Here is a 22,877-nt window from a genome sequence, read left to right on the forward strand (position 1 = left end):
GCCAGATTAAAAAAAAGTAAATAAAAAAAACACCATGAAATAAAATGTTGGACTCAACATAAATCAACAAAAATAAAGCACAACATCCAATGTATTAATCCATGTTAACAGTGAAATTATGTTGCGTCTAAATAAAGAGAGTGATTACAAAAAAAATAACCCCTGGACAAAATCAATCTTGATGAACAGTGAACCAAGAAAAGAAGAAATGAATGATATATTTTTTAAATTTTCTGTCTAAATATAGAAGAACAAAGAAAGAAGACACAAACTCGTTTAGTAGGTCTAAAGAGCGACTTTAAAAATGTCCTCAAAAACAAAGTTGAGCCACTCTCAGTGACCTCTCCATCACTCGGCGTAATGGTGCCACCTAGTGGTTGGTTAAGACCCTAATTTGAGTTGAGTGGCTATGTCTCAGATCAACCACAATAACCAAAATGATCTGTTCATCTGTTTTAAAAATTTTAAATCAACACACCGTCTAATAATAACAATAATAAGTATAATAATAATTACATGTGTGTATATATGTGTCTCTCTAAAAATAAAGAGATACAGTAGATCCACCCTTATTTACAGTATGACATCACTTCTTACCTGTTAAATATCTTTAAATAATATCACAGCTTACAGCTATATTATTTTAATTGTTTCAGCTGTTTTTACAAACAGACATTTTAAGCTGTACCAATAATAACATATTTTTTTCCTTTTTATTAACACACTGTGTCCTCTCTGTCTTCTTCTTGGATTTGGTTGTTACTGTATGTTTCCAAAACTGTACAAACGGTTTATGACTCCATGCACACAGTAATTTGTAAACCATTAGAATTGGCTTTACAAGCTTTGAACCTTTCTCAAGTGGGGTACACAGATGCTCTGGGCCCATTTTACACCCGCTTGCGGACTTATCGTGAGATAACTGCGCCCCTACGGCATACCTTTCACAACGTGTGTGAGGCGAGAGGAGAGAAAGTATACTTGAAATGTATACTTTTTGTGCTCTCAGATCGTTAATATGACATATAGTAAAAATTGTTGCTTAAATGCAGGCCTTCCGACTTAAAAAACCCAACAACAAACAAACAGGACTTGTTGAACTGGCTTCATTCATGAGTAATGATTGAATAACAAGCCGCCCAGAATAAATAAGTGGGCTGTGTTATTTTCCGGGAAGGTGCGTCGATTTTTGGCAGCTATTTAACACAGGTGGTCTTTGGAGTTTATCACAGTCAGCCATGGGTCGTCCTGGGGTTCAGACGTTGACATGGACACTGTTTGTCTACCTGAGTTTGATGTGTGTGGATCAAGCAGTGGCAGGGCCGTAAGTTCCCTTTTATTGTTGATAAATTTGATAAAATTCACACTTTTGTTTGATTGTAAGTTTAATTTAAGTTTAATACTTCGATGCTCAATTTGTTGTGTGCAGGCAGTTCATGGTCACCATTCCTGCAGTCATCGAGGCTGGAGCTGAAACGCCGTTCTGTGCGAGCCTCTTGAAGCCCAATGAGACCCTGGTGATGACTGTCTCTCTGAGGTCCCTGCAGCAGAATATGATTCTCATGGAGGAAACATCCAGTCAGGAGTTTCATACCTGCATTAAGTTTACGGTCAGCTTTTTGTTTTGCTTAAATCCTCTGTGGAAATGTTGTTGTAACTTTTAAAAACTGTCATATAATGGCTTAATACGGACACTGAAAATGGAGAATCATAACGCAGGGTGCCAAGGAAATGATCAGCTTTCACAACTATTGAAACCCTGTGCGCAATATTCGGTTTGTGTTGTTTATTTTGGCGTCCCCTGTAGACAAAGTGGAACCTCTGCTTCTGTGCCTATTCCCTGCCCTCATCAAGCGGTTACACGTTTAATATATTATCTGGAAAATGTCACATCACTTTACCCACTGGAGCTTAATTTAAAAGATTAGATTTTAATTTCCATCAATGGGAAACACTAACATGAGAAATCTTATACAAGGCAAGGAACACTGATTAAATAGACCGGGGTAATCAAACACAGACACAGGTGAGGACAATCAACAGGAAGGTAAAACAGGCAGGAGTAAAGACAACACTGGGGACTACTATAATCTAAGCAGTTTATTGGTTCTACACTACAATTGGGTCCAGTTCCCTGTTTTCATTCGCAACGAGAAGACACTAAAAAAAGTACCCTTCTTTCACAGGCTCCTTCAGTTCAAGAGGAAGTCCGGATGTTGGAGGTGCAGGTCCGCGGGGCAACGTTTAACTCAAAAGAAGTCCGAAAAGTTCTGCTCAAAGCCTACCAGCCCAGCACATTCATCCAAACGGATAAACCGATCTACCTCCCAGGACAAACAGGTTGTTAGATAGTTGTCTGGCTTTCAATTTCTTATTACATAAAATAGGTGTTTATAATTTATTGAGTGGTTGACTTATTGCTTGATGATTAAACAATGTAAGGAAATTTGCGTCCCCCTTTAAATGGTACCACAACAAAGAAATGATATACTAGAGACAAATGTCCTTTTTGTGCAAGGTTTAGGTGGATTGAAAGTAATTCTCAGAAGATGAGGTTTTTTAACTTCATATCTCTTTGCACATTTCTCAGTGAATTTCAGAGTCGTCTCTCTGGACAGCAAGTTGAGACCTGTCAATCGCTTGGTAAGAGTGTAAACGGCCTTTTCCTGGATTATTAGATTTTATTCATCTAAAGATTGGTACTTGGGCTGATTTTATAATAGATTTACTGAAACACTTAAACGTCATGTATTGTTCTAATGTAATGTTTAGCAGTTTGGTCTTGAAACTCGCTAGAAAGCCAACCTAGGTTTATGATGGAAGCCTCAAAGAGTAAAATAAATGCAGTGTTTAATTGCCAGTTAAAACTGGAAATGATGAAACACAATGATTTTTCTATGGAAAATGAAATGTAACCAAGACACTGGCAACAATGACAGAGTCAAAATGTCCTCTAATACAGCTTTCTTTTTTCACAGTACACTGTCATTGAAATTAAGGTAAGAAAACATCTACTCACCTTTTTCGATGTATCAGGACCTGTTTCACAAAAATATGACGCACACTAACTTGTGCAAACATGTCAAAAAGATGTATGATTTACAAATCTTTCAAAGTGTTCCCTTGCACCCCTAACTGCGCTGCAGAGCGAAAATGAATCTCAATAAGTTATTCTTTTTTTGAATGAAATGAACTTCATGCTGTCATTTGGGAGAGAAGTTGGCAGTTTGGTCCAGGCTTTATTCTGTTTTGAATACATGTTTCTCCTGTATTTTAATTTTGCACCTTCGTCATATACAGGATTCAGCCAACAACAGGATTGGACAGTGGTTACAAAAACAATCCAATGGGAAAATATTGCAGCTGTTTTACTCCTTAAACTCTGAGGCTCGTGAAGGAACCTACAGTGTCATTGTGTCGATTGGGGTTAAGAAAATTGTTCACACCTTTAAGGTGGAGAAATACGGTGAGTTATTTCTCCATGCCTTCTATTTCAATACGTTTGTATTGAAGCAATAATAAAATGTTTTTGTCTGCAGTTTTGCCGAGATTTGAAGTCAAAATAGATGCAGCTGGTGAAGTTAGAATCGGACAAGAAGACATTAAAGTTGTAGTTTGTGCAAAGTAAGTCAAGCTTCTTTCATTCATTCACTCTTAAACAAACTAACAGAAAATGTCTCTATTCAAACACCATGTTTAATTTGTCTATGTAGATATACATACGGGCAGCCTGTTCCAGGAAATGTTACAATTGAGATGCACCGACCTCTCGGTCACTATTATACAAGGACCTTTGACGTCACCCCTGATAATCCAGCTCGTGTCCCTGAGATAACACCCCCATCTCACATGGAGATAAAACAGGTAGAGTCTGCTGGAACCTTACATGCATTACTTGACATTCAACATACTTCTAAATAAGGAAGAAAGTATATAAAGGCTCCTGTCTTATCATTCCAACACAAAGAACAGAAGATTGTTTTCCAGCTTGAACCAAGCTTCAACAAAACTGGAGACTGAACCTCAATGTCCTTATTTTGATTTTAATTAGTCTGTTAAATTAAACTTTTTAGGCGGATAAGACTGGCTGTGCAACTTTTCTTATCAAGATGTCAACTTTCACAAAACTTGACCAAAAAGTGCTTCAAGATTCACTGCAACTCAAGGCCAGCGTGGAGGAGGAGGGAACAGGCAAGTGTCAATCTTGTTTTGAAGTCTATTCATTGTTTATATCTTTATGAGCTTTAACACTGAGGCTTCTTGTACAGGTATTGCACACCATAATCAGAAGAGACTTGATATATCCTACGTCATCGGAAAGGTTTTCTTCATTAACACACCCGTGATTTACAACAAAGGATCAGATGTGGAGGGAAAAGTAAGTTCACGCTCACTCGTGCATCAGATCCTGAGCACAGTCTCAGCTTTTCGTTTAGTCATGCAACTTTGTGCTTTTAACAGGTCAAAGCTGTGACTTACGACAACACACCCATCCCTGGCATGAAGGTGCAGTTGTTTGAGGAAGAGGGGTGCTCTTCACGTCTGCTGCAGAATCTCATAACTGACAGTGAAGGTGTCGCAGCTTTCACGATCAGCACAGCTGAGTTTAAACACCACATCCAGCTTCTTGTAAGTACGATGTGAAACTGCACTAGAAACTAAGACAACATCAAAACACACAAAGGTTTAGACCTAAATGATCAATACGCTGCTACTGATCCTCTCTATGCACAAATATCTGCTTCAGACTGGATTTTGGCGTCTTATGAACAGGAATGTACAGCTTTCTGTTTTGTCGAGTTGATCGATCGTGTTGGTTGGGATTTGGTTTCTTTGCAGGGAAAAAGTCGAGAACAGAATATGTGATGTACATACTTCTGTTACACCTTTTAGGGATCTGTATGTTCATATAGACGCAAACAAGACATCAATCTGACATCACTACACACATACTCCCATGTTGTCATAGTAAGTTACACAGAGGGTTGTGAAGCTGTATACTGAGTTGTTTTAGACTCTGCAGCATATTATTTCATCATAGTTTTCATGAACCTGAAAACGATGTTGTTACTTTAAATGAACAGGTTTACATTATAAACCCAAAATGATGTGAAGTGAGTATTATTTCAGAGGAGAGGGTGGGAACTCAAACTGAAGTTATTCTTTGATGAACTTGGTTGAAGCTCAACACTCATAGGTTCATTTCTCAACTTCACCCCACGATCTAGGTAAGCAGCAAACCCTCAGTGAGATACGATGAGCATCAATCTCCGTACTACGAAATCGGACAACACACACTGACCTCGGTCAAAGCTTTTGCTCCACAAACTAAAACAATCAGCTACCTGAAGGTGAAGAGAAACTATCGACCACTTGCCTGTGATACAGAAGCAGAAATCTTCATCCGTTTCGTTGTAGTCGGAGAAGCTCAAGGCTCTGCAGATGTCATGTATCTGGTGGGTGAACTGTTTGGAAGTCTATTCATGTTCTTCTGACAAACAAGAAAAGCACAGTTTGTAATCTGCCGTAATAAGAATGAGGTGTCACTGTGAGAGAGCGTTACTTATTCAGTGTGTCTTTTAAACCCCACAGGTCTTATCCAGAGGAGCCATTGTATGGCAAGGATTCAAACAAGTTGAAGTCCAAAATAAATCAGGTATTAAAAGACTGGCTTGAATCAGGAACTTTCTTTCCATGAAGGCCCAGTATGTAACTTTTAGTCTCACCTCTGGTTAAAGGGGGGGGGTGGGGCTGGTAAGGCTGAACAAGAACAATGCACACCACTTTGCCCTGTTTGCAACACATGGGAAATAATTTAAGGACTTTCAGGAACACAAAGAAGTTTCACTTCAGTGACACCAAACTGAAAGAAACTGAACTGCTGTTCTCTCCTTCTTGCAGCTGATCTTTGATATAAGTTTTAAAAATATAGGATTTCTTATCAATGCAGCAAAAGTTTCTGCAACCATGAGAACTTGAGAAAGTATCGGCTCTGCACAGGGTATCCTGTTAACCATTTCTATATTTCTGTCTGTTTCAGTGACTGAGGGCGAGATGTCCTTCAAGTTCAGAGTGTCCCCTGAGATGTCTCCAGACGTCCAGGTTGTGGCTTACGCTGTCCTCCCCAGTGAGACGGTGATCGCCCACAGTGCTGACTTCTCCACTGAGAAGTGCTTCACTCACAAGGTCAGTGTGTTTTGTCTCACAGACTTTGCTTCTTAAACACTTTTATTGTGTCCCACTGACAGTTTTTCTTTGTCAGGTGTCACTGGAGTTTTCTCCATCCTCGGCTGTCCCAGGAGAGGAAAACATCCTGAAGTTGACGTCCCATCCTGACTCTCTGTGTGGACTGAGCGCTGTCGACCAGAGCGTCCTCATTAAAGAGCCCGGGAAAACTCTGGACGCAGAAAAGGTAAATGCTTCAATAAACCAAGTGTCTATTAGTCTCCATCAAGAACCAGGGGACTCTCTTTAACATGACAGATTTGTCCCCTGTTGGAAACTCATTCAGCTGCCTTTCTTTTCAGATATTTAATCTGTTACCAGTCAGAAAATCTACACGTATTCCATACTCAGCTGAAGACCCTTTAGAGTGCCTGACAGTGAGATCAACACATCGCCCACGGCGTGTCATAGATGATGCTTACAATGTTTTCCAGGTAATTCTTATGAAATGTTTGAAATATTTAAAAAAAGGTTTTATTTAATACATTTTCAGTGAGTTTCCTTTGATGTTTTATCTAGAGTGTTGGGCTGAAGATGGCAACCAATTTGCTTATTCGGACGCTATCGTGCCTCATCGATAGTGAAGAAGAACCAAGCTGGGGCTTTGGTGACTTTTTGTCTTTCATTTATCATACTGTACTTGCTCATTGACACTCAGAAGCTGTCAAAAGATTTAAAGCACAACATGTTCTGATGGAATATTTTCTGGTTTCTATACAGAAGATGATATTCTTTGCGCGGAGGCTGAAAATCCTGACGACTCAGAGGGAGTTGTAGAGACTGTCCGCAGTTTTTTCCCTGAGACTTGGATTTGGGACCTTGTGGAAGTTGGGTGAGCTTCTATCACACACCTGGCAAAATGTCCCAAAGCGTTTCTACCTTTTACACATGATTGTATGCAGTGACACCTGCAGGATTACATTTTATAGCATGCACTTCACAATAAGCACTACAAACGTTTTGATGTGATTTCAGTAGCTCATTATGTTACACCAGAGATTCCCATTGAAAGCCGTCCTTCTATGTGGTGAGTGGACCGGCTAAAGACTGCACCTCGAAAACCTGAAGGAGAGAGGAACCAAAATTCAGTTCAGACAAAACAACATGCTGGAATGTAACTATTAAAAAACATAAATCTAAGGGCGAGCTCAGGCTGTACAGAGAAGATTTGAGCTTCTTAACACAGTTTAGGTCTTATTTACTGTACCAAGCAGGATCACATCAGCCAATCAAAGAAAAGAGACGAGAACTTGAGAAAAATGGATTGACTTAAGAGTTGTTTGTTGATCCATCCTACACTGCTTTGATGCTGATGAACTGGTTGTCATCAGGTTTGAAAGCACTGTGCAAACTGGTAATGCTGTTATTCATAGTGACACTTGATGTAACATTTCCTGATTTCTTCAAGTCATAATGCAGACCTAGGTGTTCATTATTTTTTCTGCTTCAGGGAGACTGGAACAAAGGATGTGCCCGTCACTGTCCCTGACACCATCACCACCTGGGAGACGGAGGCTTTTTGTTTGTCACCTCAGGGTTTTGGTTTAGCTCCTCGTAAAAAGCTCACCGTCTTCCAGCCTTTCTTCCTGGAGCTCAGCCTGCCTTACTCCATCATCCGAGGCGAGAACTTTGAGCTGAAGGCGACCGTCTTTAACTACCTGTCCAGCTGCATCATGGTAACCAATGTTTATAGTCAGATTATGCTGTGGCATCCCTTCTGCAGTGAGACAAACATTTTAATCTTCAAGAGCCCCCGGGGTCACCTGGAGTTTACCCCCGCTGCACTGAGAGGATCCTGTTTATCTTTTTACTGAGTTTAACTATAAATATTAAAAAAATATGAGGTAATGTGAAGGGGTTAAAGTAAATAGTTAGTTGAAAATACTCCATTAAAGCAGATATAGCTTCAGGACTACAACAACGTACTTGTGTCTCTTAACTTCCTGAAATCAGTTAAAATAATGTCAACAAAAACCTTTGACACCCGCAGTCACATAATCAACTTTATTTTCTGGATGGAAAGCTTATCGATGTGATTATGAAGAGCTTGTTTGGATCTTTTTTTAGATCAATGGTTGTTTGCGTTTTGAACATGATAAAATACAGTTGTCTCTTTTCAACAGGTCACTGTGACTCCAGCCCCCTCCTTGGATTACACGCTCACCCCCCTCTCTGGTGACCAGTACACGTCATGTTTATGTGCCAACGAGCGCAAGACCCTCAGCTGGATCATGGATGCCACAGCTTTAGGTGATGGTCAAGTCTATTTGTGTTTGTTTTTAAACTGTTTGTTTTCACTCATGCACTCTGAAAATGTTGAGTAAATGTCAGACCAAGCCGCTCAAAAACAATTTTATACTCGTCACCATTCTCCTAAAAAACCCTACAAACTAGTATATAAAGTTACCTTTTTGCCGACACTGAAATGGATTTAAAGTTGTTCTCATACAAGTGTAAACAGGCTGTCTGGCATATTGTTGATAATGTTCTCACTTTGTTTCAGGGGTTATGAACGTGTCTGTGACTGCTGAGGCTGTGGCGTCTCACACTTCATGTAACAATGAGATTGTGAGCGTGCCGGAGAGAGGCCGCGTCGACGTGGTCACAAAATCCCTCATTGTAAAGGTTTGTACCTTACAACACAATGAAAAAGGATCTCTAACTCATACAGAGAAACTTCAACTGATGTATCAGGATGTTATTAATCGACGCACTCACCCTGCTTTTACTTGGGTCAGGCGTCTTCAACAGCATTATTTTTGTATTTGAAAAACTTGACAACTTACAGTATTCAAGTCATACTATTTTTGTGTGATCCTGCAGAGCGATCAGTCACTGTTTACGTTTATTTGAAGGATTAGTTAGTCTTTATCACTAATGAATACAGTGTCTAATTTAAAGCAGCGTTTATGCATCATAGCACCAGGCTATAAAAAGAGACTGGACATGACATTGAGATCAGCTTTTCTTTTCTGTAGTATCACAGTATTATCATTAGCATCTCATGCTAAATATGTGGAAGTGACATCATTTCTGCTCCTCAGGCTGAAGGAACTGAGGTGATCAAGACCCACAACTGGCTGCTCTGTCCCAAAGGTCAGTGTGGAAAAAGCAAAAGATTCTTCCCCACATCATTATGTCGGTCTTTTTGAATTTTATTCGGAGTCCTCGTTTTGTTCTTCTCTGTAAAGGATTTGTTTTGTGTTTACAGATGAGACTTTGACAGAGGAAGTCGAGATATCGCTCCCTGAGAATGTGATCCAAGGATCTGCCCGTGCTCTTGTTTCAGTCCTGGGTAAACTGGTGATTTCTCTTTGCTGCAGTGGAGTGATTGTCTTCACAGCTATTAACAGACTTCAATGTGTGGCTTTGTCCTGAAAGGATTTATGGACCTTAGTATTCATGGTGTTTAAAAAGAGCTAAGTAATAAAGGTGGCGGAAAGCTCAATGAACCTCAGTCACCAATCTTTCTTAGAAGACATTTCTTCTCAACTCATCCAGTTTTTTTTTTTTTTTTTTAGATAATTCTGACATTCCCCAGCATTTTCTTTTCTGGGATTTGTTGCTGTAGGTAAAGACAAAATCAACAGTCAAGTCTCAGAAGTTTACTTGCACACATCTAAGTGCTGAAACGTCCTTATCTAATCAAATACCCAAACATCCAGAATATAAATCTCTGTGCTATATAAGCCACAGTCTGCCACTCGGAGAGACCCCCAAAACAAATGATGACACTATCTTCCTTACAAGTCCTTCCGACTGTTTGGAGATTTTCTTTTTAGCTGAGGAAAAATCCCGGATAAGAAACCTTTGGTGAATGTGAAAACTGTGTAGGTGGGTTTTTTTCTTCATGAGACCCAGTGTTGCTGATTTGATAAACTTTTAACCATTTACAGTGAAATTGAAAGTGTCCACAATTGCAGCAATGAATGAAGTCTGTGTTTTTGTTCAGGTGACATCCTGGGCCGAGCTCTGAAGAACCTGGACGGGCTGCTGCGGATGCCATATGGATGTGGCGAGCAGAACATGGCTCTTCTGGCCCCGAACATCTACATCCTCCAATACCTGAAGAACACACAGCAGCTGACCCCGGCCATCATGGAAAAGGCTGGCAACTTCCTGACCAGTGGTGTGTATCTGTTGTTTTCTTAGGAATGCGAAAAATAAAATATTCAGTCTCTTCCATCTTTCAACTAACCTCATCGTTTTTACTTACTTAGAATAAATGTTGCATGATGTGTTAAAAACAAAAGATTCCTGCAGTTAGGATAGTTATACAGATGCAATAGAAGCTTAGTCTCCAAATGGTTGTCATAGTAACATCACATTTTAAACCAATTAAGAAACGACCCTACTCAAAAAAAATCTTGAATTCAAGAACTCACATACTGAGGGACATAACGAAACGTCAGCATCGCCTCAAACTTCCTCTCTGTGAATCTTCCTGAATATTTCCCGTCGTGTTCTCACATCAGCTCACCTGTTGAAAGTGTTCAGTACAATCTGTTTTCATCTGTGATTGTTTAACAGGCTACCAGAGACAGCTGAACTACAAGCATCATGGAGGAGCTTACAGCACATTTGGAAGTGGATCAGGGAACACTTGGTGAGAACATTACTGAATCCTATCCACATGTTCTGTGTAGACAAATGTTTCTATTTCTCCATTATGCATTCAGGTTGTTGTTGTGAATGTCTAATCTAAGTAAGGTTAAGATCCTTGTATGGTTGGATGTAGTGCAGGACAAACACTCTTTCAGTCTTTAAATTTCTTTAGCTGCATTATCGATCTTTTGATACTACTCAGAGACATGGAAATAAATGTTTAAGCCCCTTGTTGTTGTTACTTCTCTAGAGAGACAGGAAATGTAAGGGGATGTCGTGCACCAAACAAAGGCAGGATTGGGAGTAAAGAGGTTCATTATCCAGAACACCCTGCAGCCAATCAGAATCAAGTCTTCACTTAGATGTTGGTGTAACTTTGTTTCATGTTCTCAGGCTGACGGCTTTCGTGCTGAGATCCTTCGCCAAAGCACAGTTGTTCGTCTTCATCGACCCAGAAAAGATTTCAGAGTCAAAGTCTTGGCTGGTGAGCAAACAGCAGGAACATGGATGTTTCCAACAGTTGGGGAAACTCTTCCACAACAGAATGAAGGTAAACACAAACTGTCTGTGTAGAAATGACAAACCAGTCAGCTCTGTGGGTCAAATTTAAAAAAAAAAAAAAGGCTTTATCGGCACATATTTATATTTCCAAGGTGAAAATGATTCTGTTAATAGATACGGAAGAGCTGATTTGTTTCATATCTTATCAGCTTAGAGAAAACTGTGTGCAGAATTGTAATTTTGATTAAACTTTAATGTTATTGTATCGTTGGACATCCCTGTCACCGTTTGCTTTCTCTCTTCAGGGCGGCGTCTCTGATGAAGTGACTCTCAGTGCGTACATCACTGCTGCCTTCTTGGAGATGAACTCGTCTGTTAATGTAAGTACAGACTTGTTCAACAGCTTTGTTGTGTGTGTTATATTATAGAGGTAAAACAACAACGTCACACTGAATTAAAAAGAGGAGTCGAGGGGCGTTGAGAATGCCCAAATTAAAATCTTAAAGAAAGTGTAGGTGACTACAGCTGATGTGTGCTGTCAATGATTTAACCAATCAGAGAGCAGTAGAGCACCAGGAGCTGCAGCATGTGCTTCACTAAAGAGACACATTCAGAACAAACAGGGGTTTGAGCTTTCTGTCAGGACAAACTGTTCCATCCAAAACACAAAAAGAAGCTCTGGACAGCCAAAGTGAAAGTCAGTCAGTGAAACGGCTTTAACTGATTCTGCTGACTGTTTACCTTTTGTGCCATTCATCTCTGGAGGCTGATGTGATTTGTATCTCGCAAACTTTAATTGTTTTCTTCACTTAACCGTGAAAATAAGAGACGGACAAGTCTGGACACGTCTTCTAGGTTTTCTTTATCCAGGTCATTTCTGCATTTACCCAAATGGTACCTCATGGGCACCATTTCAGTGACGCACAGATGACTCTTTATTAAAACAAGATTATTTTAAATGTCAGAGTTTTGACGTCACATTTTAATTTATTTATTACGATGATTACTTCCTTATCAGATCATGTGGCTTCTTAAACGTGTTGCAGGATCCTGTGGTGAAAAGCAGCCTGTCCTGCCTCAGGGAGTCCATCAGTGACCTCAGCAACACCTACGCCACCGCTCTGCTGGCGTACGTCTTCACCCTGGCAGGTGACATGGAGACCCGTGCTCACCTTCTGAGACACCTTGACACAGTTGCAATACACAAAGGTGAGTCTTCCCCCTCAAGGAACCCCCTCTGGTATCGTAGCTCTGACAGTATAGCTCACCATGAGTGTGTTTGTGTTTCAGGAGGTTACCTCCACTGGTCTCAGAGCGCAACAGACACCTCCTCTCTGTCTGTGGAGATCAGCTCTTATGTGCTGCTGGCCAAACTCAGCATCTCTTCTCCCACTGCTGAAGACCTGGGATACTCCACACGCATCGTCAGATGGCTGACCACTCAGCAGAACTATTTTGGAGGCTTCTCCTCCACACAGGTAACCCTGAAATAGAGTCAAAGTGAACTTTTTTAGAAGAGAAATACTTTACTAAAAATGTTCTCAGACAAGCCTGTGACTTAGCTTGAAACTCTTTTTATAAACAAAGTTAGCCAACATAAATTTGATTGTACACAAATGCATCAGGAAGGGAAGAAGGAAAGTACAGTTACAAAACATCTAAAGTCTTTTGTTTTCTTTAAATGTATTTTCCATAGTTTTAGTTGTTTCTGGCATTGCTTTTGTCAGCCATCATTTCCTCCTGTAAATAAAGCCTTCATAACAAATACTACTGATCTCGTGTTTGTCGTAGGACACAGTGGTGGCTCTCCAGGCTTTGGCTCTCTACTCCACCCTGGTGTTCAGTCCAAAAGGTTCCAGCACGGTGACGATCCAGTCTCCCAGCATGCAGCTGTTCTTCGACGTGAACCAAGAAAACAAGCTGCTCTACCAGGAGCAGGTGCTGCAGGGCGGGGCCGAAAAGTACAGCCTGCAGGTGAAGGGAACGGCGTGTGCTTCAGCGCAGGTCAGTAAACGTGGAAACAAATTGTTGCTGATAACACTAATAGAATCCTCTTGATGAACATGTGGTATGTTTTATTTCTGTCTCCACTGTGACCCATTCACACAACACTATCTGTCCTGTAAAGGGAGAAAACAAGTTTTAGGTTCACTGCTCCTGCAGCTTGGACTCTGCTGCAGGAGGATTTGTGTCTGGGGGAGCGGGTCTCTTAAATGTGTTAAAAAGTAGACTGAAGATGCATCAGGTTACAGATATTAATAATACTTTTCTGCTCTGTGACTGAGATGTTGAATGTGTTTCTGCCTGTCTTACATCAGGACACTTTCAGGAAAGACATTCTTAATCTCAATGAGGCTTTACTGTTGAAATGAATCTGATGTCAAATTTCTTTGAGTTATTTTCTGTCTTCAAGTTTATTTAAAGTCAAATATCGCAGCAAGTTTCTCACAGTCACAGCGCCAGTACATGTTTGGCCTTTACATGCTGCAAAGAAAAAATGTACAGCTTCAAAATCAGGTGAGAAGAGTTGAAGATCGTTGTAAACTTGTTTTCCAGATTTCTCTTCACTACAACATCCCAACTCCAACTGCTGTCAGCACGTTGATGGTGAATGTCGAACCAGAAGCTGACTGTGGCAGCGCCTCTAACAGACGCAGGCTTTCCCTGAAATTCAAGAGCTTGTAAGTTAAATTTCTACACAAACTGGAACCAAATTCCAAATAACTTCATAATGGATCACTCGCATACCTACAAACCGCACACAAACACTTTAAGCGTTTGTTTGAATCAGATGTTGTCTTTTTGACTTTTTTGCATTTATGAAGCGGGCTCAAAAGCTGTACAATCCTGATTTGTGTATCATAGTAAAATGCCTTACTGACTACTGTAGTAAAAGGCACCTGATATTTGCAGCAGCACCCAAACGTCCCCTTTTTCCTCGCCTATCACACGATGTAAAATAGAATGCATACGTATACTCTGTACATGTATAAGCTGTAATGTTGAGAACAAATGAAAGGACACATCTTGTGGTCAATGACTGATTTTGACTTTTTGAATTATCTGACAAAACCTACACTGCAGTGAAAACATCAATCTAATGATGTCTTTGTTGTCAGGCCAATAACTGTTGTATGAAGGAGCTCACAGTGCACTGAGTACAGGATAAGTCCCTGTGTAACTAATTTACTGCTGTGTACAGATACAGCGGAGCGGAGAACAATACAAACATGGTGATCCTGGATATCAAAATGCTCTCTGGATTTATCCCAGACCCAGAGTCTTTGAAGAAGGTCAGTTATACCTCATTGTTAACCTGAGAGATGATGATGTCACCATGATGGTGATAATAATTTGCTGTCTCCTCACAGCTCAAAAGCGCCCCGCTAGTGGATCGTGTGGAAGAAAAGAAAGATCATGTTATGGTTTATTTTACGGAGGTGAGATGAGTCAAAGTGAGAAATAAAAAGTAATGCTCTGCACACTAGCTTCAAACAATATCGTCTGTTTTCTTTTCTAATAGTTGCTGAAAGACACACCCATCAATCATGAGTTAGCGCTCATGCAGAAGCTCTCGGTGCAGAACTTGAAGCCAGCTGTTGTCAAGATCTACGACTACTACCAGCCAAGTGAGCTAAAATTACATTCTTTAAAGACAAAGGCTGACTGTCTGCTAAACACCACAGCCTTTGTCTTTAAAGTACTTTGTATATGTAACTCTAAAAAGTCACTGCTGTTCCAGGTTGGATTGGGGAGCTCAAAGCCAGAGGTAGCCAGAGTCTCTAGCACAGCTGTCTGCATGCTAGAAGCCTACTTTTATTTGACTGTGAAGCAGAGTTGTTTAGGCCTGAGGGATAAATGGGGTATTTTAAGAGATGAGCCAAGATTGGAACAGCCTTCCCTCAATGATCTCTAAATGCAACAAGAAAGCTATCATTTTATTTAATTGGCTCAGTAATTTGTTTTTGATCGTTTTCTTCTTTTTTCCTTTCAGGTGACCAGGCTGAGACTCAGTACATCTACCCCTGTGTTACAGGAAACAAAGTGTGAGAGCGGCTTGCTTTCCAAACATTAAGTCATCAGATATATAGTCTTAATTTTTAGTTGTTTTCACACATGCACTCTGAATAATTTCCTTTTTTAAGTTTACTTTTTTTAAGGCAGGTTGAACCCCAAATCTTCCAGAGTTGGTTATTCACACATGCACCTGCGTGTGAGGCTATCCCTGTCTGATACATCCTCCTTTGACCCCACTGGTCTAAGGAGGCAAGATGTAATGTAAACAGCAGGACAATCAAAAAGCTGACAGCTGTCTTTTCATTTGCAGCCTGAACACTGATGTTGTCTTGATGCTTCCAGTAAGAGTCTAAAATAAACCTCAGTTTTATTCCAAGTCACGTCTGCTTGAGTGTATTTATTTTGTTATAAATGTATTTATTTTTTGACCACTTGATGGCAGCACAATATGCCGTTGTCCAAATTAAAATGAAAATCAAAAATTCTTAAACTCATCTAAGTGGATTACAAGGAGGAACATGTAATGAGACTGGTGCAGGGTTATATTTAGTAAAACTATTTGAAATTATATAGCTGTAAGCAGAAACATTGTTTAAGGGCTATTAACCTGTGACCCCTTCATTCTTACTGACCTTGGATATCATCTGATTTATGGTTATGGTGGTTGATCTTACACATATTGAGCTCTCTTTTATAAATTGCCTAAATTAAACATAATGAACGGTAAAGAAACAGTTTTCACAGAAGCGTGATCCATTTTGTCGTCGCATCAAAAATGTTTTATTTGGAGATGCATAGAAATGCTTAATTAACTTTAGAGTCTTAACCAAGCACCCGGGGGTATCATTACTGAGTGGAGTCCTGGCTGAACCTTGTTTTTGTGCACATGTTTTAAAGTTACTACACTCATTTCTACTCTTTATTTAGATGGTCAAAATCTATTTTTTTGTCCAGAGCTTGAGATTGTTTTTGTAATCACCCTCTATCTAGACAAAAAATATTCTGACATGAACTAATCCATCGAATATTGTCCTTCACAAATTAAAGTGTAAAGCAAATTTGAAAATTACATGGCACCAACCGAAATGCTTCATAATTTTTTAGATTGTATGCGTTTATCTAATTAGCATTTTAAGTTTTAATCTTAAAATATAAATTGGTTTATTTCACATTTCAACATTTTTTTTTACAAGAAAACCAAAACGACAAGGACAGTACAATAAAGAGGTAATGTAAAGGGAAGGATGGGAGTTAGTATTTGAAGAGACACTTAAAGTTAAATGCATGAAGAAATGTATTTTTCATTTTCAGAATATACATCATTGAATTAAATTTAAAATGACATCACTAATCTCAGTGGTCGTCACATTGTTACGTCAACTAGGTGAAAATGTGATCGCCTTTCTGGGTCATTCAATGCCAATTGGTCCAATTTTAGAGATCTGCCCCACCTGACCACCTCAGATTGTGATGAAATTCGGTATAAAAGTTGGCACTTGGCTGAAATGAAAGTGTGCAAAATTGTAGCTCTGTAGTTCCATGTATAGTTCCTGAAATACAGTACTCTCATTTTCACCCACAAACGGTCTGCGGAACGGCCCTTAAACAAAGGCATTTTTAGGAGGCCTTTACACACTGGCTATGTGCTTTGTAGTGCTGAAAATGGTAAGCTGCTTCTGGGTTAAATTCTGCCTTGAATTTGCCCTGTTTTTGGCCTTTCGGAGCATTAGGTTGGGGCTTCAAGGATCTAGGGTATTTGTGCTGTATAGTTTTTGTTGGGTATTGAAGATGTACAAAATAATGAACAGGTGTCTGAGTCCATTATTTTTAAACTTGCATGAATTTTGCTTCCACATCTGTTGTGACGTCTTGAGAAATGGATAACCCAAGTTCTTCTGGTTCCTATGCAGAAAAGCGCTATTGCTGCAATCCTTTTGATCTTCCACACACAAACAGATTGATGGTAGATTTTAATGTTGTCGGATACATTACACATTCACAAATAACGCAACCTGATTTTTTTTAAAAATGGGGAAATTAGTGAATCCAGAAGAGATTAAATGAAATCCATGAGTGATTTTTTTTAACATTCTGTCTAAATAAAGAAGAAGGAAGTGGAGAAGAGATGAGGTTAGTAAGTCAGAGAATTTAAATATGTCCACAAAAACAAAAAAATATATTTGACAAAAAAGCTTGGTTTGTTTTACGCAAAGACAAAATTGGTTTAAAACATTACAATAATTTATTAAAAATGTTGATGCACTCAGGTCTTTGCAAAAAGTGGACAGATATATCCACCCTTATTTACAGTATTTATATAAACATCACCCTTATTACCTGTTAAATGTCTTTATTATTATTACAGTACAGCTTACTGCAATGACATTAAAATCATTTTACTCAGAACTTTTTACCTTCTATGTGATTTTTCTTCTTATAGTCAACTTAGATCAGTTCTTAAATGGATACTTCGCCCATTTAAGTTAAGCTTTGTATCATTGGAAACCTGGCACTGTTTTTGAATGGTCTTGCATCCGGCCCTCATTTTTCACTGAGACGGGAAAGCTTCATATTTCTTTTTTGAAAAGGAGCCTCTGATGATGAGAAAAGTTGTCATTTTGTGTCATCTGAGGCTTCTTAGGTTAGAGGGAGTGTAACTAAATTGCTACTTCCTCATGTTTTCAACCCACTGCAGCTATAGACCTATCATAGATCAGTGGGCGGGACGTCATCTAAAAGCAACTTCTGAAGCTATTCTAACAGGCTCTGTTGAGAACACTGAGAAGAACTGAGAGTGGCAGACAGCAGGTTTAAACTTCAAACTAATGTGGATGAAGGGGATTGTAATGGCAATTTTCCAAATTGTCCGTCCTTTTCATTGATTGCCATTAACAGGCAGGCAGGGATGAAGTTCTAACGCAGATGCAAATCATGACAGTCCAGTTGTAATTATTGTTGACTTGACGGTTTATTGTAGGGAATTGATGATGATAAAATGAGAACAAAAGATACCATTTTCCATTGGTTTTTCTTAGTGCTGGTGGTAACATGAGTGCTGGTCTGACATGAGTGCTGGTCTGACTTGAGTGCTGGTCTGAAATGAGTGCTGGTCTGACATGAGTGCTGGTCTGACCTGAGTGCTGGTCTGATATGAGTGCTGGTCTGACCTGAGTGCTGGTCTGACATGAGTGCTGGTCTGACCTGAGTGCTGGTCTGACATGAGTGCTGGTCTGACCTGAGTGCTGGTCTGACATGAGTGCTGGTCTGGTGAGAACTGTTTGTGCTCCCCCTACCTGTTCCCTCCCCTTCCTGTCACCTATGCTCCTATATAAACACCCCGTGCCTTCAGTGTCCCTAGTGGAAAATAATATACAAGAAATATCTAAACTAAATAACATGCCAATAACAATAAACACAAAATGGCTCCTACAGGGATTTTGAAGGTCTTATGCTCTTGGCTGTTTCTATATAGCAACGAGTGGTTGAGGCTGAATCAACGTGTCAAAGCATTCGTGTGCTTTTTAAAATGCCCTGTGGGCAGAGCCGCTGTCGAATCTGCGGCAGAAAAAGTATTAGTTATGGAGGGATTTTTTTTAAATGAAAAGAAAAAAAAAAGATCCAGTTACAACGTCTTCTTTTGTGAGACAGGGCTGCAGTATGTTAATGTATCAAGAGAAATGTGTTACTCTTCACTGATGCAGAAGGATAAGGATAAACTTTATTGATCCCCCAATGAGGGAAATTTGGTTACAGCAGCTCCAAAAAGAAAGGAAAACAGGGAATATAAACAGCATTGATAGCAAAAAAGTTTAAAAAACAGCTTTGAGCAAGTTTTAATCAATTAAAGGGAGAAAAAATCTAATAGAATGAAATAATACTAGGAAATAGAATAGATAATTATTTGTTGTGAGGCCTCTTATATTTTTACACACAGAACCAAAGCAACACATATTTTAGTGTTTTTAAAAAAATGATTCTCTAATCTCCAAGTTAAAAACAAATATTTACTGTAGATTACAGAAAAAAACTGAAAGAATGATTTAATAAGTAGATTACAGAGAGAACAACAACAGACTATTTATTTAGGCATGAATACTGAAATTAGATGTAACTTATAGTTATGTAGAGGGCAAAATGCAGTATTGGCAAAAAAAAGGTTGTCATTTTTTAGCGGGGAAGAGGGACATGGCAAGACATTTGATTTATATATATATTTAAGTTACTGTAAAAGCAGTTTGTAAGTATTTTTAATTTGACACACTATCGACAGCCCTGCTTTTCTGTTCACTTGTGTTTCAGTAAGGGGCAGGCAAAATAAGATTTTCCTTCCTCAATATTTACACAATATGGTTCCTTCCAAAGCATGGGGTGTGAAAACATTGTGAATAAATTTTCTTTTATGATAAACTGTGAACATTTCCACGAGTGGAACAAAGACAAATAAACGAAAACAAATGGCAGAAATCTTCTCACCTGAAGAGACGCCTCCCTCGATCCGACTACTCTCACAGCTCACTGTCTTTGACTCTGTTAGGACTGTTGGCCTGTCAGAGCAATCAGAAGCAGTTTGATTAATGTTACATCCACTCACCAATGTACATATGCATTCATTTTGTGTGCAGCCAAAAGAAAATGTCATTTTTATAGAAAAAATAAATCTGTCTATAATAAAGATGAAAGTCAAGGCCTTGTGCATCGTCAGTGGTGTCTTACTCCAGAGTGGCTGCTCAGGCTGACAGATGTCTGCAGAAGAAATGCTGGCCCCTCTTTGATCAGACGTCGGGATGTGATCTGGACAGGCCAGAGAAAGGGAGGAGGACTTGGGGGGCTGTCACCACATGACACGTAAGTGCAAACAAGGTCAAAGATCACTGCTTGCCTTGTTATTTATTTACCACTGTCAATAAAATTAGAACAACATGGAATCACATTCAGATTTTTAGAGAGGTGCTACCTCTGAACGGTCACAGAATAAAACACAGATCTCGATATGCATCACTTAAACTTAGGAATAAAACATTGTTCAGCAAAAAAACTTTAAAAGTAGTAAGAACTCACTATTTATATCACCTAGCACTTTTCCACACAAGGCAAAAAGTGAGTCAGTTGAGCCAAATTTCTGAGAGAATTCTGACTATTAATACATCTTTGCTTTTCATATAATTTAACATCTTATCATGTAGTGTTTTTGATGGCAATCTATCAAATCAGAGTAGTTTTCAAATTTGACATTATTGACAATGACAAAATGACAATAAACGACGAGTGTAGTCTGAGAGGAAAGTCTGTTGGATAAAAATGATCGACACATCTGTAAACAAACCCAATCTAAAATTTATTTTTCAACCACAATATTTGATGAGTTGTGTTAAAAGGTATAGCCGGCCTGTTGCAATTCTTTGTCTGTCAAAAATAAATCTTTTTTGATGTTGACACAAAGTGTTTTAAGCTGGTAAAGGAGTGACATCGCTAAAGTGACAGAATTTTGAATAGACTCTGGCTTGTTCTCTTAAGTAACCCCCTGTGTAAAGAAATACCCCTTTAAAGTTTGGACATCGTATTGTTCTTTATAATAAGCATGAGCCTTTTTTTAAAAAAATTCGTAATATTTTAAAAGAAACTAAATGTATTTCAATCAGGAGAGACAAGTGATATTAAGAATGAATTTATTACAGTGAAAAAGTGATTGACAGAATGAGATTTGACAGAATGTTTTGGCGCTTGGACTCTATGGGGTGGAAGATGCGATTTAGTGATGAAGTCCTGCTCGTCATTAGGATAGATCCCCCCATGGAGTCCAGACCCTGGTGGTGGAGGACTGATGATTTGATGAGACCGAGTTGGAGAAGAATTGATGGGAGTTGACTCTGCTTCTGAAGATGGCGGTGATGGGGAGGTGGAGGGGCGCACGAAGCCAGCTTGAAAGAACTAGGGAAGAAAAAGGATCATATTTAAAAGGAGAGCTGAACGATGATAGGCCGAAAACGAAGGAGGAACGCTGCGCCATTGGTTAGATGAGGTCCGGTGACAGAACAGCTGATTAACCCACGGACGGCCCAAACTGACAGCTCGAAAATGACAGCGTGAAAAGAGTGACTGAGAAACCTGATTGTGGATCACTTAAAGTCTTCCTTACTGAACTTTCGCTAAGCTTCATATGTGGTTTACTTGGTAGAGTAAGAAAAGTACATTTGGGGAAAGTGCACCTTGTAACAGACCAACTCATTTAATAGTTGACTCCTCAACACAGTTGTTTATCAGTATTAAATTCACGGCGAACTGATACATAACTCTAAGTGACTCTTAAAATACCTTAAATTATGTTGTCCAATCCAATCCAATCCAACTTTATTTAATTAAGCACTTTAAAACAACCACAGCTGACCAAAGTGCTGGACAATAAAACAAAAGTTTAAAAAAGACATAATACACAATACAGAATAATTTAAAAGATATAAAAATGCTATAAAATAAGTAAAATACATAAAATAAATAAAATCATCTTACTCGGTGTCAAAGGCCAGGGAGAAGAGATGGGTTTTAAGACACGATTTAAAAACAGACAGAGAAGAGGACTGTTTAAGGGGCTGAGGTAGGTCGTTCCAAAGTTTAGGAGCCGCAACAGAAAACGCACGGTCCCCTCTGAGCTTCCGTTTAGTTTTGGGCACCCTCAGGAGCAGCTGATCAGCTGACCTGAGGGTGCGGGTCGGTGTGTAAGAGTGTAGAAGCTCAGAGAGGTAGGGTGGGGCAAGACCATTTAGGGATTTAAAAGCAAATAAAAGAATTTTAAAATGGATCCTAAAATGCACAGGCAACCAGTGGAGGGAGGCTAAAATGGGGGTAATGTGGTCATATTTACGAGTGCCAGTTAAAAGACGTGCAGCCGCATTTTGTACCATCTGGAGACGGGGCGATGGAGGACCCACTAACCCCCACATACAAAGCATTACAGTAATCCAGCCGAGTGGTCACAAAGGCGTGGATTACTGTCTCGAAGTGCTGCCTCGGAAGAATGAGCTTTATTTTGGCCAGCTGCCTTAAGTGAAAGAAGCTTGACTTGACAACAGCCTTGATCTGATTGTCAAGCTTTAGCTCAGGGTCCATTTTAACCCCTAGGTTTGTGATGGACTGCTTGGAATACTGGGCCAAGGAACCCAGATCCACATGAGGGGCCCCAGAGGTACCACCAAAAACCATCACTCCGGTTTTATTGTCATTAAAATTTAAAAAATTAAGAGCCATCCAGGCTTTTATGTCCTCAAGACACTCGAATAATACTCGAAGAGAGTATTCACTGTTCTTTTTAAGTGGAACATAAATCTGACTGTCATCTGCGTAACAATGGAAAGAAATGCCATGTTTCCTGAGTATAGAACCGAGTGGGAGCAGATAGAGAGAGAAAAGGAGGGGGCCAAGAACTGAGCCCTGTGGGACTCCACATGTGAGAGGAGCAGAGGAGGAAGAAGAGTCACCAAGGCTAACACAGAAGGTTCGATCAGACAGGTATGACCTGAACCAATCCAGTGCTG

The 22,877-nt window shown here is 39.6% G+C and overlaps 1 protein-coding gene across 1 annotated transcript; it reads left to right on the forward strand.

The window, feature by feature from the left end:
• Positions 1-1,127: 1,127 nt before the first annotated feature.
• Positions 1,128-15,724, forward strand: LOC306830021 (alpha-2-macroglobulin-like). Its single transcript, XM_079353238.1, has 35 exons — positions 1,128-1,324; positions 1,430-1,610; positions 2,187-2,340; positions 2,591-2,643; positions 2,979-2,999; positions 3,301-3,466; positions 3,540-3,624; positions 3,714-3,864; positions 4,074-4,191; positions 4,269-4,378; positions 4,462-4,629; positions 5,229-5,456; positions 5,593-5,656; positions 6,041-6,186; positions 6,263-6,412; positions 6,528-6,602; positions 6,745-6,832; positions 6,946-7,057; positions 7,676-7,901; positions 8,349-8,475; positions 8,729-8,958; positions 9,270-9,321; positions 9,437-9,520; positions 10,178-10,354; positions 10,756-10,831; positions 11,224-11,380; positions 11,637-11,711; positions 12,378-12,540; positions 12,622-12,809; positions 13,123-13,335; positions 13,888-14,012; positions 14,534-14,624; positions 14,703-14,771; positions 14,855-14,960; positions 15,326-15,724. Exons 1-35 carry the CDS (start codon positions 1,239-1,241, stop codon positions 15,379-15,381), a joined length of 4,371 nt encoding a protein of 1,456 aa, XP_079209364.1. The 5' UTR covers positions 1,128-1,238; the 3' UTR covers positions 15,382-15,724.
• Positions 15,725-22,877: the final 7,153 nt, after the last annotated feature.

Source organism: Symphodus melops, assembly GCF_947650265.1.
Source record: "Symphodus melops genome assembly, chromosome: 10".
Taxonomy (NCBI): domain Eukaryota; kingdom Metazoa; phylum Chordata; class Actinopteri; order Labriformes; family Labridae; genus Symphodus; species Symphodus melops.